Genomic DNA, 22,051 nt, shown 5'->3' with positions numbered 1-22,051 from the left:
TCAGACACAGGAAACTACAAACCCAGACCTCACACCATTAGTTCTCTTCTGATACTCAACTATGCCCTGGCTTCAAAGCGAACAAGTGAAAATTGCCCTGCTGGGGAATGCTAGCACAGGGCTGAGAAAACTGTGTTAAGGGTATTGGCCCTGTATGTCTTCCTTTTAAGAAGAATCTTTAATGTGTTGACTTTGAAATTTCCCTTAGTTGAAAAGCAGTATTTTTTTTTAATCTGCCTGATATTTTTGTCTATTTAAACAGAAGCTTTCAGTGGGTTATTTTAGGTCTAGCATAATTTTTAAACAATTTTTAAAACCCTAGATGTAACTAATATAGTTATATTAAAGCCCTGGAAAAGATACAATCATCAACTCCAGCAAAAATATATTCCCACATGAACCAAAACTTCAACAACTAGATGGTGTCAAAAACGCTAAAACACCTCCAATATTTCTATTATTTAAATATACAAATCATCTGACTAAGACAGATCGTCTGAGACTTAAATGGGCAAACACTTGTCTATGTCCCAAGAGGAGACAATGTAGCTCCCTTTACTGTTTTTTAGGGCTCCAAGTTTGGTACAAAATGGACAATCTTCCCTATGCACTGCTCAAGAAACTGCTTCTTATTATTAATCCATAATATTCCAAACCCCTATGACGACCTTCTCATGGCACAGTGGACTACAGTGAAAACTCTTTCAGGCTAGTGCTGTGCTCTTCTCTCTCTCTCTCTCTCTCTCTCTCTCTCTCTCTCTCTCTCTCTCTCCCTCCCTCCCTCCCTCCCTCCCTCCCTCCCTCCCTCCCTCCCTCCCTGAGTCACCACCAACACCTTTGGCTTAACAATTTAACCAAGTATTATTAGTTCAAAAGTTTATCATTTACACATGCCCTCCACTGCTCAGAGAATCTCTTGAAGGAAGACGGGAGGCAGAAGACAGAGCAGCTGTGAATCGCTGCTCCTCTTTGAGGTGCGACACAGACACTGCAACCATGACCTTACATGGCTGTGGCTTCCTAGGCTGGGCCTGCACAAGGCTGGCCCTATCAACAGCCCACGGCTCAGAAAGGCCGACTCCACTCTGCAGTACTACTGACTACTGATAGATTTGGGAGAGAAGGAGACATTGCCTTCAGATAAGCATCCGTTAGGGCATACTCCAAACTTCCATACACAATTCCAAACCCATGGTCACTCAGATATCTCTGGTTAAACTCAATGGGACACAAAACAAAACAAAAAGACATAAATGTGGGAAATGTGGTGAAAAGATTTTTAGGAAGGAGGGGGACGTTGGCAGGGGCAGGAGCAACATAAAAGAGGGCAGAATGACAGTAAATCAGAATGAACTATATACATGTATGAAACTGTCAAAGACCAAATTCAATTAAGAAAAAAATTCATCTGTCTGCATCTACTGACCAAATCCCAACATCATATAGCCCCCTCTAGACATCTCCAGCACCATTCACGTGTGCGGCCGTTATCAGCAGATATCTGTGCCCTAACAGCCTTGTTATCTTGTGACAATGACAAGATAATGGTATTTACTACTGTGTCTGGGCCCTCTTCTGGCTCCTTTACAATTCTGACATCAACCTATGTGGATAAAACCACCTCATTTTACAGATGAGAAAATCGAGCCACAGAGAGTTAAACAGTTTGCACAAAGTCAGATCATTAGTTACTAAGTGACAGCCAGGATTTGAGTTGAGGCTGACAGCACTGAGTCCTAATCCTGACCGTTGTTTTATTCTGCTTTTTAAACAACTTACTCTAAAAAGAGTCAATCTTATTTTGTTTCAACATGTAGTGCCAATAACAGAGTGTTTCACATCTGCAAGCCGGAAGAGTACTTCACCTCTCTCTAAGGTAGGTAACAGTACAAACTTCCTAAGCTTACCTTTATCTGATAAATATTTCTTAACGGCAGTACAATACAGAAAGGAGTCTTTTTTGTACTCAATATAAAATTACTCAAGAATTATCTCACAATTCGTGGGCTGGAAATGATCTGAAACAGGACAATTCTATTTTCCTAGGTGTTGGGGTATGGGGGTGGGAGGGGGGAGCGTGTAGTTTAGGAACTGTCTCTGTTTCTCTGAAAGAATCCTCAAAACAAGAAGGAAAGAAAGTTGCTGAGCAGGAAGGGGGCGGGGGTCTTCTAAAGTGTCCCTTACTTCCGTTAGTAAGTGCAGAGTGAAAAAAAAAATTTTTTTTAATCATTTTCAAGCTGCTTCTCCCCTGCGTGCTAGGTATTCTAAGATTCGTCTTTCGGTTCTGAAAGACAGTCAACTTTCCTAACTCCCTGTCCCAGCAAGTGACGAGTCCTCAGAGTGCAATTCTGGGTCTCGCTTCAATAGATCCAGAGTGGAGTCAGTAAAGGCGACTCAACCGTGGCTTCCCCTCAGACTGTGGTTTCCAGGCAACCACACTTGAGCGAGAAGTATCTGTGCCTCCTACCGGGACACCCTACTAAGAGTCGCAGAAGCCGCAGCGATTCCTGAGCACCGGTTTGCAGGCGCCCCTCCTGGTACTCTTGGGTCCAGCGCCCCGTTGTCGGCAGAGGGGAGCACTCTCACCTCGGTTCCCTAGCTGTCCGTCACCTTGGCGCCCATCTAGTCACTTCGCCCTTTTGGAGTCCTTTCCAGTCAGCCTAGACGGCTCCAGCCCTGAAGCAACAAGAAGACAAACTATAGAAAACGGATTCTTGGGAAATGTAGTTCTGTTGGGTCGCATGCAAGGGCGCTCTAGGAAAGAAGGACTACAGTTCCCAGAAATCAAAGCGAAGAGAGTGCGCCACTAAAATATGTCCCAGCTGCTAGACTTGAATTAAGTAGTAAAGGTCTGGGGCTCTTCGCTTCCTAATTTGGGGACTTAGAGTTCTAGGACAAGCATGTTAAATGACTTTTCTTTTAAACAAACCTTTTGCATGTGAGGACATCTAAACATAATGATGTATAATAAAAAGATGTTCTAAGTTTTGTGTTTTATACTTTCAGATAAAAGACCTACTCACAATCAAAAATGTCACTGCAGATGGTAACGGTGGGTCATAATATAGCCTTAATTCAACCAGGCTTCTCACTGATGAATTTTGATGGTCAAGTTTTCTTCTTTGGCCAAAAAGGCTGGCCCAAGAGATCCTGCCCTACTGGAGTCTTCCATTTTGATATTAAGAAAAATCATCTCAAACTGAAACCTGCGGTTTTCTCTAAAGATTCCTGCTACCTCCCACCGCTTCGCTACCCAGCTACTTGCTCCTACAAAGGCAGCTTAGAGTCTGAAAAACACCAATATATCATCCACGGAGGGAAAACACCAAACAACGAGCTTTCCGATAAGATTTATATCATGTCTGTTGCTTGTAAGAACAACAAAAAAGTTACTTTCCGTTGCACAGAGAAAGATTTAGTAGGAGATGTCCCCGAAGCCAGATATGGTCATTCAATTAATGTGGTATATAGTCGAGGGAAAAGTATGGGTGTTCTCTTCGGAGGACGATCATACATGCCTTCTACCCAGAGAACCACAGAAAAATGGAATAGTGTAGCTGACTGCCTGCCCCATGTTTTCTTGGTAGATTTTGAATTTGGGTGTGTTACATCATATACTCTTCCAGAACTTCAGGATGGGCTGTCATTTCATGTTTCTATTGCCAGAAATGATACTATTTACATTTTAGGAGGACATTCCCTTGCCAATAACATTCGTCCTGCCAACTTGTATAGAATAAAGGTAGATCTTCCCCTGGGTAGCCCAGCAGTGAATTGCACAGTCTTGCCAGGAGGAATCTCTGTCTCCAGTGCAATCCTCACCCAAACAAATAATGATGAATTTGTTATTGTTGGTGGTTATCAGCTGGAAAATCAAAAAAGGATGGTCTGCAACATTGTCTCTCTAGGGGACAACACGATAGAAATTAGTGAAATGGAGACCCCAGATTGGACCCCAGATATTAAGCATAGCAAAATATGGTTTGGAAGCAGCATGGGAAATGGGTCTGTTTTCCTTGGCTTACCAGGAGACAATAAGCAGACTATGACAGAAGCATTCTATTTCTATATGCTGAAATGCTCTGAAGATGACGTGAGTGAAGAGCAGAAAATCTGCACAAATAGTCAGACATCAACAGAAGATCCTGGGGACTCCACTCCCTTTGAAGATTCAGAGGAATTTTGTTTCAGTGCAGAAGCAACCAGTTTTGATGGTGATGATGAATTTGACACCTATAATGAGGATGATGAGGATGACGAGTCTGTAACTGGCTACTGGATAACATGCTGCCCTACTTGTGATGTGGACATTAATACTTGGGTTCCATTCTATTCAACGGAGCTCAATAAACCTGCCATGATCTACTGTTCTCATGGAGATGGGCACTGGGTACATGCCCAGTGCATGGATCTGGCAGAACGCACACTCATCCACTTATCAGAAGGAAGCAACAAATATTACTGCAATGAGCATGTGCAGATAGCAAGAGCATTACACACTCCCAAAAGAAGTCTGCCTTTACAAAAACCTCCAATGAAATCACTTCACAAAAAAGGTTCTGGGAAAGTCTTGACTCCTGCCAAGAAATCCTTTCTTAGAAGGTTGTTTGATTAGTTTAGCAAAAGCCCCTAAGATTCAGGTGCACTGATTCTTAGACCTACTTTTTAAATCATAATAGTGATATAAATGGTATTCTGATTTTGTTTACTGAAAATCTCCATACTAAGCTTTGTTCATATGAGTTAAGTGCTAGTTTTAATGTAATGTTAAATATAGCTATTTTAATGTGTATCTTTAACATTTTATTCAAAAATTTCTTAAATGAGAAATGTTATCTAATTTTCATTCAGAATAGCAGTTATAATGTATACACAGAACTCTTGCATCATTTTGTCACAATCTACATGTTGAATAGTAACTAAATACCAATAAATAAACTAATGCACAAAGGAATTAAATTGTCTTGTGTAAGTATCCTGTAGTTGATTTAAAAAGTTAAAACCAAGATGAACTATGTCCTACATTTCTGCTCTTTATAAACTTTCAGTCAGCCCCTTGGATTATACCCATGAACAGAATAATATATATGTTGTATGGAGGCTGCTAGTTAGTTCCCAGCTGCTTAGTCCCAAAATAATCACACAGAAACTGTATTAAATTACTGCTTGGCTCATTAGCCCTAGCTTCTCATTGGCTAACTCTTACATATTAATTTAACCCATCTCCATTAATCCATGTATGTGGCTTACTGGCCAAAGTTCTGGAGTCTGTCTCTGGTGGGGCTACATGGCTTCTCCCTGGCTCTGCCTCCTTTCTCCCAGCATTCAGTTTAGTTTTCCCTGCCTACCTATGTTCTGCCCTATCAACAGGACAAGGCAGTTTCTTTATTCACCAATGGTATTCACAGCATACAGAAGGGAATCACACATCACACACATACACACACACACACACACACACAAAATCTACATCAAGCCAGTAATGACACATGCTTGCAATCCTGATACTTGGAAAATAGAGGCGGGTAAATGTGAGTTTGATTCTGGCCTAAGCTAGCTACATTGTATCTGAAAAACCTGAAGACTGGCCTTGATAGAAGACAGAACACTGATAGCATTGTCACCTACTGTGGTGTTTTTAATAAAAACAGCCTCCGTGAACTCATAGGGAGTGGCACTATTAGGAAGTTTGGCCTTACTGGAGTAGATGCGGCCTTGTTGGAGGAAGTGTACCACTGGGGGTGGGCTTTGAGGTTTCAGGTGCTCAAGCTAGGTCCAATGTCATTCTCCTTTCCTGCTGCCTGCCTATCCAGATGTATAACTTTTGGTTCCTTCCCTATTACCATGTCTGACAGCATGCTGCCATGCTTCCTACCGTGATGACAATAGGCTAACCTTCTGAATCATAAGCTAACCTCAGTTAAGTGTTTTCCTTTATAAGAGTGGCCATGATCATAGTGTCTCTTCCCAGCAATAGAAACCCTAAGTCACCTATATGACCAAAGTCCTGAATTCAGTACTGTGGTACATTTTAGTGAATTATCTACATGCACTTGAGAAGGGTCAAAGCATGTTCCAACAATATGCTTTTGCCTGAATCACTTTGGGGGTGCACTTTCAATCCCTTCCAAATCAATGGGGGAGATGTAGGGACATAGCCCCACCCATTGGGGGCGTGTTCGCCTCGGGCTAATGTTTACGGATAAATCTGCCGGGCGTGAGCCCAGCAGCCCCTTTTCTTTTGCTCCGCTTTTCCAGTACTCCGCGGGAACCTGTGGTCCTGTAAGTCTATTTCCTTATTAAAGCTGTATATATCTATATAATCTGTCTACATTCATTTGCGCCACCACACACATCTGTATATACGTGAGCTGTTTGCATAGGAGAGGCTGTCTGTGCAGTATTAGCTCTTTTCTAACCTGGAGTTATGCTGATAAAATTACAAAATGGGGCCAAAATTTGTCAAATTTTCTATCTTATATCAACTTTTGCCAAAGAATTGCTGTGGCAAAGATAGTTTTAAAATGTAGACTAAACCATTTGAAGTGATACACAAAATATAGAGATCCCTCAAAAAACAAAGAGGGATCTTTGTTGCAAAGGATGACCAAATCATTTGCAACAACAAAAAAATATCTTAGTGACAGTGTCCTTTGCTTTACAGAAGCTACTCAGTTTCAGGAGGTCCCATTTATTCAATGTTGTCCTTAATGTCTGTGCTGCTGGGGATAAACGTAGGAAGTGATCTCCTGTACCCATATGTTGTAGAGTACTTCCCACTTTTTCTTCTATCAGGTTCAGTGTGTTCAGACTAATATTGAGGTCTTTAATCCATTTGGACTTGAGTTTTGTGCATGGTGATAGATATGGATCTATTTTCATTCTTCTACATGTTGACAACCAGTTCTGCCAGCACCATTTGTTGAAGATGCTCTCTTTTTTCCATTGAATACTTTTAGCTCCTTTATCAAAAATTAGGTGTTCATATGTTTGTGGGTTAAAATCAGGGTCTTCTACTCGGTTCCATTGATCGACTTCTCTGTTTTTATGCCAGTACCAAGCTGTTTTCAATACTGAGGCTCTGTAATAGAGTTTGAGGTCAGGGATGGTAATGCCTCCAGACGATCCTTTATTATATAAGATTTTTTTGGCTATCCTGGGTTTTTTGATTTATTGTGAGCCCACCAAGGCCAGCTGGTCTGGGACTGAATAAGCATGGGTTGAAACTGGACTCTCTGAGCATGGCGGACAATGAAGGCTGATGAGAAGCCAAGGACAATGGCACTAGGTTTCGATCCTAATACATGAACTGGCTTTGTGGGTGCTTAGCCTGTTTAGACGCTCACCTTCCTGGACATAGATAGAAGACCTTCGTCTTCCCGCAGGGCAGAGAATTTGGACTGCTCTCCAGTATCGAGAGGGAGGGGGAATGGTGTGGAGGGAGGAGAAGAGGAGTGGGGATAGGGGGAGGGGACTGGGGGGAGGGGGCAATATTTGGGAGGAGGGGAGGGAAATGGGAAACGGGGAGCAGGTGGAAATTTTAATTAAAAAAGAATAAAAAAAATATGAACTTCTTAAAGACAAAAATGGAAAGACAGTTACAGAAACTGATCAGTTCATTAGACTTTGATCTGACCTCAATATAGAGATACACAGATCTTGGTTGGCCTTCAAGTCAATTAGGATATGTGTGCACATACATATGTGTGTTTGTGTGTATGTGTGTGTGTCTATCTGTCTCTATACATGTTCCTCTGTGTGTGCATCCGCATGTGTGAGGGTGTACACCTGTGTATGAGTGTGAGTGTGAGCTTGTCCATGTGGAGGCCACAGGACAACCAGGGCTGTTATTTTTGGGGTTCTCTCCAGCTTTTTGTGACAGAGTCTCTGTCTGGCCTGGATCTGGTCAAGTAAGTTAAACTAGCTGGCCATCTGAAATTGCCTTGTTCACCTCACCAGCACAGTCATTAAGAGAAGATTCCACCACCTGTTTTTTCATGTGGGTTCTGGGGAACAAACTCAGAACCCCTTACATGCAAAGAGCTATTACAATCAAGTTATCTCCCTAGGCTGAAATGAATTGTTTTTGTTTTGTTTTTTTTTTTTGTCAGAAATACATTGTCATCATCAGGAGAGGATAAAAAGCAAATGTCCATGGGACATAAAAGGAGAAAACAGGGGAAGAAACAACTTCATGAGAATAAGAGACTTTTGAGTACTAATAACCCTGCTTCATCTCTTCTCACACGGACTGGGCACAGTTGTCTGAGAGAGTGAGACAGTAATTTGTAGACAATGTACCACTGGAGCAAAAGGGGACAGGTAAACCTGTCTCCAGTTCCTTTAAATGTACACATATAACCTCTCTCGTACCTGGACAGAGTCCTTTGACCTTAATACTTTGCAGAAGCATTCCCCTGTGCCTGGTTCCAGCACGGTTTAGATCAACTGCATCATGTGATCACCTCAGACTCTGCGGTGGTTTCCTTTCACACACAGGGCATGTCCACTGGGTCCTGCACAATGAAGCCTCTGCCTGATTTGCCAGTAGTCCACACGCCCTCCTCAGTCTGCTACGGTCCACTTGTCTTTCTTAAATTCCTAAACACTCAGTGCTGTTCGCCCTGAGTTTCCCCCATCGGTTGTCCGATTTAGGTAACTGGCCTAACTTCATCCCTCATTCAATCTTCATATAACCCTAGAGCTTCATTCAATCTCTCTCCACTTAAAGACTTTTTCTTCCCAAGTGCTTTTTTCGGACACCCCAATTTAAATTCTACCAGCACATGTACTTTATACCTATCTATTGTAATCGCATCTACTATTTTTCCTCCTCCACACCAACTAGAGTATAATATCAAGCCCTCATTAGTCTTATTGGTGATCTAATGTCTTGCTTCTTATGAACCAAAACTAAACTACTTGCCACTATATCTCAGTATCAAACATACATTGCTTGCTTAGAAGAAGCATCCCATAAATACTTAAAATAGAGGCTGAGAAGCTGCCAAAGGAGAAAAGTTACCAACAGTCTTATATAGTTGTAAAGCCTCAACAATGATGGTAACCAGCAGGATACCCCAACTATGCAATGGTGGAACTTAGGGAAAACTGACAGTTGCCTAATTGGATCTAATGTCCTCTCAGTTGGTGGAAACTCGGACCTGATATTGTAAACCCAGCCAGAAGCCCATGTTTAGAGATGTCATCGAGCCTTGAAGAGGATCTACTATCGCGATTTTACAAAAGTAATATAGTTTCCAATTGTCTTCTAAAGGTCCACCCTTACACCATAGATCCCTGCAACTCTCACCCCTCGTCAAAAAGCTTCTTTATGAAGCAGACCGAAACTATTAGAGATGTCGCCAACTGACCAAACGCAGAGAATGAGGACCTTGGGATGGCAAGCCCCTGAATGGGACAACTGTAACATAACCCTGAAACCTAAACCTTGGGGGAATCTCAGGAAAGGAGATGGAAAGATTCTAGGTGCCTGTGAACCAGAACAACCGCTACATGAGAGCTTCTTCTGGAAAGGACAGAGATGATTCTCCCATGCCTCCCAATAACATGACTGACCACACGAATCCTACAAAGACCACACCAATCAACACGTTAACAAGGATGGCAGGAAATTTCAAAATTCTGTTCCCCACAGATGAGCTACCAGCAGTCAATGGCTGCTGAAGGAGAAAAGTTCTATGTGGTTTTGTTTTAAGGTGGTGGTGGTGGTGGTGTTTTTGTTGTTGTTGTTGCTTCAGGGATGAGAATTTTGTCCTAGATTCTCAGTCTTAAACACATGCAAATAAGGAAAACACTAATTGTACTCAGTAGGTTGTATGTTTCTGTACATGTATATGCATGTGTGTATATAGATATTTATATAAATTTATATGTCTTTATTTTGTTTTATATATAAATAAAAGCTTTTATACATAAAAAACATGTATATTTGTAAAAACAAAAATAAAGATACAAGAAATTATATATTTGAAGGAGGCAATTGAAAGATGTAGGAAACATTAAAGGAGGAAGTGGGATTGAAAATTAAGCAAGTACAGTGTATTCGTGTATGAATCCCCCAAAAAATAAAATATGAAACAATATAGCAGCAATACAAATTACACCTGTTATTTTTAAATCTTAAAATTTTATTCCAAATACTTAAACACAAAATTGTGAATAATAACCATAATGCTAATGAGTAAAACATTAAAATATAAAAATAAGTACTGGAACTCGTTTTCTTCCATTTGAAAGCATTTAACATGAAAATACAGGTCCTCAAATCAAATAACACATTGCGTCCTGGTGTCTAAACTTCCCCTAAGGGAGAAGAGTAGACTCTTGGAAGTCACTAAACAAAATACATCACTATATGTAAGAAAATAAAGTGAAAAACAATATCACAAAATACCTCTAAAAACTAATAACTTTGAGATACGTTTACATAGATACTTAAAGAAAAAAAGAGAAATGGGCAAAAAGTATCAATTTTGGCTTAGGATATCTTATCATAGGAAAACTAGAACTGTCATCCAATATCTAAAGGTATACACACATGTAACTAAACATCACATACAAAACAAGTCCAGCTGGCATAGACCTGCCATCCCAGTTAGGCAGAAACTGGAGTAGGAGGCTTACAAGTTCAAGGTCAACCTGGGGAAACAGCGAGACCTTGTCTCAAAAACTGGTTAAAGAAAGCTAGGAATACCTCAGAGGTGATACGTTTGCCTAGCCTGTGCAAGTCCCTGGCTCACTGTTAAAGTCCTGCCTCCTAACTGTGTGGACTTTGACATCTATGCGAAATCATATGAAACACATACTTTCAAATCACCCCTTGCGCAAAAAAACAAAAAAAAAAACTGTTTTCATGCATACTTTGTAAAAACAAATTGAAACAAAATTAAATTCCAGTCCACCTGAGAGAGAAAGACATCTTTTCCTGCTGCTCTGGCATCTGTGCGCATGTTTATTAATCCCAAGACACTTCTTAACCTCACACCAACCACTCATCAATTTTCATCAGCTACCATCACCGGTGCCCACAGTACCCCACAGAAGGCTGGCAGGTAGACCTGTGAAACCAAGCTTCTGAGCAGAAAAATGCCCTGCACTTTTCCAGACCTCCTCTGTGCTTAAAAAATCCTCCACTCATTGCAGTGAATTTCCCTGGAGTATGTGCCTGCGTTTGCAATGGGCATTGTTAAAAAATAAAAGTAGAGTATTATACCAGAATCTCGGATATTGCAATCCCCACAATGGGGGGGGGGGGGGGAATAGCCATCGGCGGCACTCTACATATTGAAATCCTGTGACCAGGTGTTCCTGAGGTTTATAAGAATGTGATCTGATTAGGAGAGTCGGGAGAAGGTTGTGCTATAAATCATGTCCTCAGTCAAATGCTTCTGAAATTGTCCTACATGCTAGCAAGGAGAATTTAATATTGGAAAGTATTTACAGTGCTGCCAATTGACTAACAGAGTAAACGAGGGAAAAACAGCTACCAACCAGTGCCAGCATGCTCCGGAGAGCAGGATGATGGTGGGAATTTAGCTGTTTATTAGTGCACAGACATCTGTATGGATTAAATAAGATGAAAGGGCTGGTGGTTTGGAAGCTTATTCATTGCCAAACTACAAAACAAAGAGAGGTTTTTAAAATAATACTTAAGTGTGTATATGTTTTTGACAACTAAATTATGAATGTCTTTGATATGCTCCATACACAAAGCAAAGAAAACTGCTGAATCTTTCAATGGAAAACACTAAATTGAATCCCCTCACATGCACCAAATGTGTGCCATTTAGGATAATGTCACTGATGCACACTTGACAACTAAATTACAAAGCTCTTTGATATACTGTGTATGAAGACTGACAATTATGACCAATAAAATCAAAGGAAGAAAAAAACTAATTAACACTAACATATCATTATGACTCACTAGCATATAAAATCCCATGCCTGCTCTTAAATTGCTAGTGCCTGGCAAATGCTGAACTCCTAAAGACATGAATAGTTTCCAAATAACTGCATCCTCTAGAGGGTTTATGGTTTCCTTAGAGGTTTGGCCCAATTTAGTCTATAAAGGCCCAAGACAAACAGATGACTTTAAATTCTGTCCTGAAAGATAAAACTCTCAGGATTATAATCTGTCGGGGTGAGGTGTGGACCCTAATTAAATTCTGATGCTACTGTGTAAACAATATATATGTAGTGTGAAGAACACAGAATTAAGAGACAAAAGGCTTTGAGTCAAATTCAAAATCAGGTATTCATTATTCCTGTAACTTCAGGAAAACCATTTAACCTCTATTCAATGTTCACCTCTTCACAGAGCTGTGATGAGGAAAACAAGTTTAAGAAAAAAATCCGAAAGTGGTAAAAGTAAATCATGTATATATGTTCAGTCCTCTACTCTAGCATAAGCAGACTCCACCCAAACTGAACAAACACAGAAAGTATAACACTGCCCCACTACTAAAACCTGAACACACTGATTCTGGGCAGTCTCATAATCAAAAGAATAACACAATACAGAAGAGGGGCCTCTATGAAGCCTACACTTACTCAAATTGACCCATGTTTCATATAGAGAAAATCGGATTGACATTTTCAACAGGGCATTAAATCTGTTTTTAGGCAGTAAGGAAATATGGATTTTAAAAAATTCTGTGACCTTGAGAGTGTATGGAAAAACATTGAGACTATAAATTACTTTTAATTAAAAAGCAAAAATAAACAACCAAAGTTGGCTATAAATAGTTAAGAAAATATGAGTTTACAAAATTTAATGGATAGCTGTAGCTAACAGGTGCATTCTCTAACTTCATTATTGAAAATTTAGGATACCAGGTGACCTCCTAGACACTGAAGGTGACCATAGTGATGCCATTTATACCTAGGACAAAAACTGACTTTTCTGAAACCTGTCTTGATGTAATTTATTTCTGCATACATGTACCATACAAGACAGTGCACTGAGCCCTTGGTAAAGGTCACCATGTCCTACAAATGTGGAGTGTTGTTAGAGAACCCTAAAAGGTTCCTTTGAATCTTGCAAAACAAATCAACAAATATGAAATTTATAAAATAGTCCTGCAAAATATGAAATGGAAAAAAATTGCATTACATCTCAATACAAAACATAATAAATTGAGGTAAAAAAAAAAAAAGGCATGCCCAAGACAAATTCCTTTCCTAGCATGCTGGACTGTTCTTTGACAGCTCTGGCTTTGATTTTATGACACACAGTGCCATGCACACCCTGTGCATCCTTGTCCCCTGCAGTTACCACTGTTCTCAGTTATTGAGCTTTCAAAGAACTGATTTCTCCTGCTGCTCTGCTGAACTCACTAAATGGCTCAGGCAATCATCTCATCGACTATCCATCCCTGACCTGGTTGACAGCACCTCTGGCCTGTCGCTCCAACCTGCCACCCCTTGGGCAGTAAGATTCACACACACAGTGATGTGACAGGTGCTAGGAGAAGACCTCGATGCAACCCAAAGGAAAACAAATTTGCAAACACCACCTTCTACGTGGTGGTCCTATTTAAAACTCCATTGAATCTTGGGTTTCCAGAGAGTCCTCAATGCCCAAAGAGTCCCCTAAGGTCTCCTTTGAGTTCATGGTAAAGCCAGAGCTTTTTAACGCATTATGAGCGTTCATAAACTTCTGGAGGTATTTAGAAGTATACAGCCAGTGGTGTTTAAGGACATCTTCCATCTCATAGCACTTGGACTGCCTGGCATTCATTTTCCGGAAGCGTCTAAACAGTTTATTACCGGATTCATTCCCTTCACTCGCCCATGCCCCAATAGAGCCGTCCCTCTCAATAATTTCAGGGACGTGTGCCAAGGTTTTGTGAAAATAATTAGTGATTTTGCCCTCGTATCTATATTTGAACTTGGTAGAGAGGAGCTCAGCAAAACGCTGTGAGTTGAAACTGTACTGGCAGAGGGACTCTGGACACTCTTTAGCAGGACATGATGAGCGCCACACGGGTTTCATCTTCAGGTAAAGGTCCATCAGCTCCCTGAGAGCTTCGTGCCTCTCCTCAGAAGGAATTAGCTCACAAACTGCATCTACAGTCTCTTGGGTCATCAGCTTGCGGGCAAAGTTGCCGTTCATCCTCATGATTGGTTTTAGGTTCATCCTTTTCCGGAGATGTTTGTCCAGTGTAGCCTGCCATCTCTTCCTTTCCTCTTTAGAGGCATTGGGATTTTTATACACTTCCCCTATCTCCAGCTGGAAAATCTTATAGAATTCAGCCGCGTTGCCAATATCACAGTGGAGCGCATCTATGGAAGGGACTGTCTCGATAAAAGGTTTAGCAGAGACCCCTTTCACCCGGTCCCGGAGTTCTTCCACGGACTCATGATAGGGATTGGACCGCCAAACCTCATAGCGCTCCAGGTTCTCAGCGTGGCTTCTGGTTATGGAGTGGAAGACGAGATTTTGAGAGGCTTCCAATCGAGTGGCATCACAAAGTGTACAGATGTAGACTGAGCCAGAGGCTTCCAGGCCTTCTACTTCCCGGACAAGTTTTTCATCATATCCAGTGCCCCTGAAGATAAACTTGAAAGTTCTGAGGATGCCCCCCATCTCCAGCATTAACTCACTGCTCTTCATGGCCTCCCTTTCAGCAATGAGGGGGCTTAGGATGGCAGTCAAGGTCTCATGGTCAGACTCATCTGCCAGCATAAGACACAACGGCTTGCAACACAGTTCAGAATTGGGCTTGGGTTCCTCAAACACCTTCACATTCTGCGAGCCATGCTCTATCGTAACTCTCATTATTGTGAATGAAAAGCGAACCGCCTTTTCGGGGACAGCAGGCCCACTGCCATGCTTCTCACTCACGTCCCCCATCCCATCACAAGACTCCTTCACCACGACAATGAAGGGACCATTTAGGTAGTCATCAAGATCTTGGGATCTCAATCCTTCCAAGATGTCTTCTTCCATGTCCATCAAAGCAGACACCAAAGCAGAATCATAGCGGAACCTCTTTGCGATGGTATCCACTGGGTATTCATCCACAGAAGAGGCAAGTCCAGACAGCCCGTCAATAATGCCAACATCCGTTCTGGAGGACACATTCTTCAGAGGGGGTTGCCACTCAAAGGGGTGGTAGCCTGGCAGAAGGATTTTCTCAGCATTTCGAAGAGCGTGCAAAGGCTGAAAAATCTGCCTCCCCGTGATGGCTTTCACGGTCCTGTACATCTTATGGTACTGGCTGCAGCTGAGGAAGGTGTTGACACGTATGGCCAAGCAAACAGCTGGTTGCAGACCAGAGCCCCGCCCCTGCATGATGGCCTCTAGCTCGTCAGCTTGTCTGTGCTCATTCCTGGCCCTCAATGCCAGCAGGAACAATGTCAAGCACACAGACTTCACATCTCCACCTTCTTCTTTGTCAGCAAATTCCTTGACTTGAATCTTGAGTTCCCTCAGCCTATGCTTCTGAGCCCTGCGTGTCAGTGACAAGAGATGTTGACGAGGCCGGCCCCCTTTATTAATATGCACCAAAGTCTCTTTGGACTCTTTGTGGCTTGAGACATGGTGGTTATACTTTTCCAGACTCACCTCCTCATCACACTCTTGTGCGGGACACTTCACCATCAGAGAATTCAAGACGTTCAGAAAGGACTTCACTGGACTCTCCAGGTCAGTGGGGAAGCACGGATAACGGCAAGAGGGACAATAGCTTCCCATGACTTTGAGACATCGGAGAATGCAGATCCTGCAAAATACGTGCTTACAGGTGGTCTCCACGGGGTCAGCCAGAATGTGTTCACATATCTGGCAGGAGATGGCTTTCACAAAAGGTGCTGGGAAGTCCACTGCAAGAAGTTTGGTACTCAGATGAATCTTACTGCAGTTGGAGAGCTTCTTCATGACTTCCTTACTGCTGACCCTAGCCTGAACTCTCTTGCGCTGACGGTCCCGTCTCGCTTGGTTGAGCACAGTTTTTAGTTTCTTGCTGAGCTGCACATTGGGCTGATGCCTCTTCCTCTTGAGTCCCTGGTGGTTAGGCAGGCAGATGTCACAGGATGCTGTGTGAGGATGCCACTCCATGGTCGCGTTCCTTGGGAAGTAGACCTCACAGGGGGCACTACTGAACTTCCTGTACATAATGCTCCAACAGTTGTGGCAGAACTCAGTGGGGTGAATCGAGTCAACATCCGCCTTCACATCAATCCGGAAAACTCTGGCAATGAGGACTGGCCAGGAAGTGACTCTCTTTTCCTTCTTTCGGAAAAGGCTTTGGGTTTTGGCATCCACGGGCCCATGGACTGGGTATCTCCGGTTGTGCCCATCGCCCTTGAATGGATTCCCACAGATGCGGCAGAAGTGTCTAAGCCTGGCTTGGTGAATTGTTTTGTCTCTTGACTTCCGATCAGCATGGAATTTCTTTGAAAATTTGGGGTGTAGTTTCAGTGCTCGTTGAGTTGGAGCTGAATTCTGACCACCAGGCTTGTCCAGAACTACCGGAGACTGCTCTAGGCAAGGGTTCCCCTCTGAGGGACCCTTCTCCTTTTGGGCTTCTTCAGGTGCCTTTTCGAAGGATCTCACCCTGAATAGCTTAAATTTCCACTCAGAAAATTTCATGTGTGGGTGCTGAATTTCATCAGGAGCAGGACTGAGCCTCAGAGTGGGTGGCAAGGAGACAGCCATGTCGGCTAAGCTTCCTAAGAATGGTGAAGAAAAATAAGTCAAGTTAAGAAAAATATCAATATCTGATTGCTGTATCTTGAAAATAATTGAGATTGATACATTCAAATTTTCATTCATTAATTCTTTTCAAAAGATATTTACTAAATCTCCTGCTGATAACATAACCAAGAACAGTCAATTCCTTTTCTAACAGTATTTGGGGCCACTTATACTATAATATACAAATGATTTTAAATGCTATGGCTATGTAAAATTTAACTCCGTTACCACAAAAACCTTATCTTTGATGACAATATTATTGAGTGATTGATCTTATTTCCCAATATCCCTGGTTATCATTAGGTGCTCAATAGTTGTTGTGAGTAAATGCAATAATCAACTGGATACTAAGCCAGAGAAAAGTAATATTTTCTACTTTTATATTATTTATATTAGCCTCATTACAGTAACTGGACAATATATTTCCAGGTTTTTAAAACATTCTTCTGGGAAATTGGGTGTTGATTTCTTCCAAACAGTCATAAGGAGATGGTAAAGCTACAAACCCAGAGAAACTAATTACTCTCTACTTGAAAGGATGAAGTGAATTTTGAGCTTTCCAGGTGCAATAATAATAAGTATCATGGATAGCAATCATGCTTACAATTTTAATTAGTGAATGCTATTGTAAATTAGAAGGCTGAGTCTACGTTAGAAACAAAACCACAGAGCTCTTTAAACCTGCAACAGACCATAGTGTGAGTCTAAGATGAAAACTTCAAGTAGCTTCAGTAACCTCACACAGCTCATCCTGAAAGCCACTGCAGACTAAAGGTCATTAGCACAACAGTATTAATAAGTAGAAATACAAGAATCAACGGGGGGGGGGGGGGCAATGGTGTCGTTGCATTATAATCTCAAAAGGTAAAAGAAATAAATTTTTTAAAATTTAGAGATGAAATGAAATGTTTCCTAATGATAGTCTGTTGCACTCAAAGACTGTTGCCTAGCCCAGTTGTTATCAGAGAGGCTTCATCCAGAAGCTGAAGGAAACAGATGCAAAGACCCACAGCTAAACAGAACTCAGGGAATCCTGGGGAGGAGGGGGAATAATGATTGTGGGAGCTACCGGGGCCAAGGACACCACGAGAAAATCTCAGAATCAACTAACCTGTCCTCATAGCTAGAGCGCTCGCATGGGACTGACCCAGGCCCTCTGCACATGTTACCGTTGTATAGCTTAGTCTTCTTGTGGGACTCCTAACAGTCGGAGCAGAGGAAGTGCCTAGTCTTGCTGCAACTTGTTATACCATGGATGGCTGATATAGACAGGAGTCCTGCCCTTTTCTGAAGAGACAGAAGGAGGAGGAGTAGATGAGAGTGGGGAAGAGGGGAGGTTGTAGGGAGGTGTGGGAGAAGAGGATGGAGGGAGAGGAAACTAATTGAACTGGAAATTATTAATTAACTAATTAATTAAAATGCAAACAAACGTTATGGTGCAAGTCTTTGATGCCAGCACTAAACGAGTAGGATCAGAAGAATCAAGGCAAGTTTGAGATCAGCCTGGTCAACCCTAAAGAGCTCTAGGCCACCCTGAGATACAAAATGAGACACCGTCTCAAGTAATAAACATAGTAAAGGCAATAATAAACAAAATAACATGCCAATTGTAACATTAATATCAGTCACAAGATAGAAGAAAAACAAATGATGCCGTCTGAGTACTCTCTCGATGATCTAAATTAGACCAAACTGCCTAAGGACAATTAAGTCCTTAGTTCATAATATACCCTCCCATCCATGCTCCCCAAATGTGTCTGGGTTAACTCTTTGACCTACAACCTATGTCTCGAAACCCATTTTCCCCCAACAGATTAACCATCTCAACAAGTTTTATAGCCACATTGGAAGACAATTCCTCAAATAATACATTTTGACCAGTAGTGGAACTTGGCAAGGAACATAATGGCGGCAGAGACTAGCCAGGGATGCTGCTAGCAACATTGCTTGTGAATTCTTCCCTTTAAGCTGACACACTGTTCAATGTCTAAGCGCATTACACATGAGAGTTGTTGGTATTTTTTTTCATTAAAATTAAAGGCAAATTTTTAAGACTTGATTGAAAGTGAAACACAGTTTGGCTGTTCCTCATGCGGGACTATGGAAGCTAAACAATTCTAAAAACATTTCAAAGGTCTCAAGAACCCCAAAGGTATTTGAAGTACAGCCAAACAAAGTCCTCAACACTACTTTCTGATCAATTAAGTTTCTTCATTCTTTCTTGTAACAAATGCTAGGCCAGTCTCTGTGTTCTTTGCCTTTGGCTTGAACCAAATGCCATTTTCACCACATTAAATACTGACCTTTCACGTTCAGTAAGTCAACTTCCCGTAACTCCCACTAGCCTGAAATACTGACCAAACCCACCAACACATCTGCTGAAATGTTTCCATGGAGTAATGTAATGACTAGCTACTGCCAGTCAAATCAAATGTATTTATTAAGTTGTTTTACAGCACAAATCATAAAAGTTTATCTAAACTTCAAAGCAGAGGTGGAAAGCATGTGATAATGCTTTAAGGTGATATTCAGGAAGATGCTCAGGGGGAGTTTCTTTGGAGGCTACATGTTTTATGAAATTGAGAGACCATAGAATTTTTTAAAATCTGATTTAGTAAGTCCTTGTAATCACTCCAGTTATCAAAGACTAAAATTATTGGCATCATTTAGTTTTAATGAAAGTATGGACAAATTATGATACCTTCCTATGCCCTTGAGAGAAATATAAATGTAAATTATCATAAGAAGTCAAGTGACACTTTCATAATACCTTTTAAAAGTTAAGGTGTATTGTCTTTCATGCAATAAATTTCCTTTGGAGAAGATATTCTATAGTTAACCTATAGAAATACTTCCAGAAGTATATGATGACATTTATATAAAGCTGGGGAGATTTATTTAAAAAGTAGCTAACTACTTTGAAAAACAGAAAGTAATACAGATAATCACCAACAGGGCATTATTAAATAAATTGCGGCCTAACCATAGAATAGAAACTACATTGTGTAAACATTGCGCAATGAATAATTTCTATATACAGAAGTAAACAAAAATGTTCCTGTGCAAAAAGAGAAGAAACAATAATAGAAAGTATGGCAGGATCCTGTCTATGAATACACATTCATATTTTATATACATTGAAAATACAGGAACTTTAGAACCTTATGCACTGAAATCTCAACAGTACGTAAGCACTAGAAAGGAGAATTAGAGCTAAGAAAAGGGTCTCTGGATTTCATCATTTTTTTATTTGAAGTTTCCACATAACACATGTATTTTTTAGTTTTATCACCAGTTCAGTTCAAACAAACCTTTTTCAAGACTAGATTTATATGTATTTATCATCTTTTTATATTCTTTCTTTTTAATTTTTCTCCAAAAAGACCTAAATCTTAAATCTGGCCAGCATCTTTATTCTTGTTTGTTTGTTTTCTGTTAAACATGTCTCAAGGGGACTGAAATTCAACCTGTAGGAACCTGAAGCTAGGACTGTGAAGACTGATTTTTGCACTCATAATTTGAAATCCTTCAAATGCTCATTGTCTTCTCTTACAGCAAAATGTCTGAGAGTAGACACCTCGGAGTCTCAATGGCTGAGGGCCTGATGCTGTCTCAGCTCTATTCCAGTCAGCACTATCACCTGAGGATTACCAGCATCTGCCACCAAAGCTGTGACAGTCCCACCCTCCACAGGTCATTGACTCTGTGAACCCAGCCTGGAGTAGAGGAGGTGAGGCAAAGCTGTGGCTCGTAGTGAATAACCATTAGTAACGCTGGGTATCTGGAAAGTCCAGCAGCAGCTCATTTCTATCTCAGCCCTGACACATGCATTCCCCTGCTTGGCTCACCATCTCCTGGCAATAGCTACAACAGCATCGCTGACTGGCAAGTGAACCCCAGAGACCTGCCTGTCTTCTTCTCCCTGGTACTGAGAATACAAGAATACCTGGTACAAGAATGGGACATCACACCCAGATGTTTTACAAAGGTTGGGGGATCTGGCTTGGATCCTCATACACATTATCAACTGAACTATCTCCCTGGCCCCAATCACACAATTCTGTGTGTCCAAGTGTGATCTTTCTTTGCCACATCTTTTCTACTTTGTTCTCTTCTCAGTTACTACTCCCAATTATCTGCCACACAACGTGCACCAAAATATTTCTAGCATCTACAGAAAAGCCAGAAAATTCTTGCCATTCTTCCAGAGGACCCTCTCACTGAACTACTTTAGAAAGAAACACACAGCTACAATTCTTGGTTGCACATCCCAAGAGCATCACCTCAGAGTAAGGTCTCTTCCATGACAATTCTCAAAATTAATATGAGTCAGAATCACCACAGCGATTGTTTCCCAAAGCCTGCAGATCAGTAGCTTGCAGAGAGCTATTTGTCTAAGTGGAGACCAGAGATTGCATTTTTAGACATTGCAATGGTCCTGATGGAGCAGCATACAGGTCACATTTTCAGAAACACTGGACTTCTCAGGTCAGGAAATGTCAGGCCACACTGGCAAAACCTGAGAAATTGCATATCTCCTTCCAGCCTGGAATTCATTGCTCCTGATTATTTTTTCTTGCCTGAGCTAACAGTGCATTCGTTCATCTCTCCTTTGCAGTCATGCAAGCAGCTCTCCTTAAGCCCTCCTCTGCCAATAGTGTTCGTTTTTATCAACTCAGATGCGTTCCATCCACTCCATAAGCCTGCCATGTCTCTCAACTTGGCCTCTTATTCCTTTTCTGATTTTCCTTCATTCCAAACAAAAACAGAACCAATGCCGGCTTTCCTCATTCCCTCCCTTCACTGCCTGCAAGGGAAACCGCTCTCGTGGTTCTTATTAGGAACACACACACAAAAAAAAATATAATAAATAATTTGACTCAAGGCATGAGAAATACAAGAGTTACCTTGCTCCTCCACAGGCCTCCTGGCCAGAATGTTGGGATGTCTGTAGTTTAGATGTTATTATTCGATACCACAGAGATAGCAATATGTGCTGTCTACTCCCTCCTTGCTCTCTGGTCCCTTCATACATAGGGCTGCATTATTTATCAGTCCCCACTGTCCTTCCCACCCTCCCCCAACACAGAGGGCTAACCACAGATGATGGGAGCCAATCACAGGCCACACCCCCCCCTCCCAGCTCCAGCTGGCACCTGGCTCTTCAGGAAGCTTAGCTGCAGGACCCAAATGCAGAAACATTCAGGGTGTGTTCTGGAGAGCCAGCTGCAGTTTACTGCCTGAGAATGCCTGGGGTAGACATGGTCTTGCAACTCTGAGCTCTGGTTTCTACCTGGGTTCTAAAGCTCCGTGCTTCAATTCCTG

At 41.6% G+C, this 22,051-nt stretch overlaps 3 protein-coding genes across 4 annotated transcripts in view; 1 reads left to right on the top strand and 2 right to left on the bottom strand.

Annotated features, from left to right (window-relative positions):
• Iftap (intraflagellar transport associated protein) overlaps positions 1 to 2,681 on the bottom strand; it is a 77,615-nt gene extending 74,934 nt beyond the window's left edge. For both annotated transcript variants that reach the window (XM_057780914.1, XM_057780915.1), the window contains exon 1: positions 2,587 to 2,681. The gene's annotated coding sequence lies outside the window, so the exon portion shown is untranslated. The remainder of the gene's footprint in view (positions 1 to 2,586) is intronic.
• A 350-nt stretch (positions 2,682 to 3,031) lies between these two features.
• Positions 3,032 to 4,615, top strand: Rag2 (recombination activating 2). The gene has a single exon (XM_057781920.1). It carries the CDS (start codon positions 3,032 to 3,034, stop codon positions 4,613 to 4,615), a length of 1,584 nt encoding a protein of 527 aa, XP_057637903.1.
• An 8,897-nt stretch (positions 4,616 to 13,512) lies between these two features.
• Rag1 (recombination activating 1) lies at positions 13,513 to 21,679 on the bottom strand. The gene is made up of 2 exons (XM_057781857.1): positions 21,634 to 21,679; positions 13,513 to 16,701 (listed from the first exon to the last, which is right to left on the bottom strand). The coding sequence occupies exon 2, from the start codon at positions 16,685 to 16,687 to the stop codon at positions 13,562 to 13,564; it is 3,126 nt and encodes a 1,041-aa protein (XP_057637840.1). The 5' UTR covers positions 16,688 to 16,701; positions 21,634 to 21,679; the 3' UTR covers positions 13,513 to 13,561.
• Positions 21,680 to 22,051: the final 372 nt, after the last annotated feature.

Source organism: Chionomys nivalis, chromosome 9 (assembly GCF_950005125.1).
Source record: "Chionomys nivalis chromosome 9, mChiNiv1.1, whole genome shotgun sequence".
Taxonomy (NCBI): Eukaryota; Metazoa; Chordata; class Mammalia; order Rodentia; family Cricetidae; genus Chionomys; species Chionomys nivalis.
Note: the sequence above shows the minus strand (reverse complement) of the source record. Positions and strands in the feature narration are given on the sequence as shown.

Excerpts from the sequence above, each read along its gene's own strand:
- Rag2 (XM_057781920.1), top strand. The coding sequence starts at position 3,032 with ATGTCACTGCAGATGGTAACGGTGGGTCATAATATAGCCTTAATTCAA.
- Rag1 (XM_057781857.1), bottom strand. The coding sequence starts at position 16,687 with ATGGCTGTCTCCTTGCCACCCACTCTGAGGCTCAGTCCTGCTCCTGAT.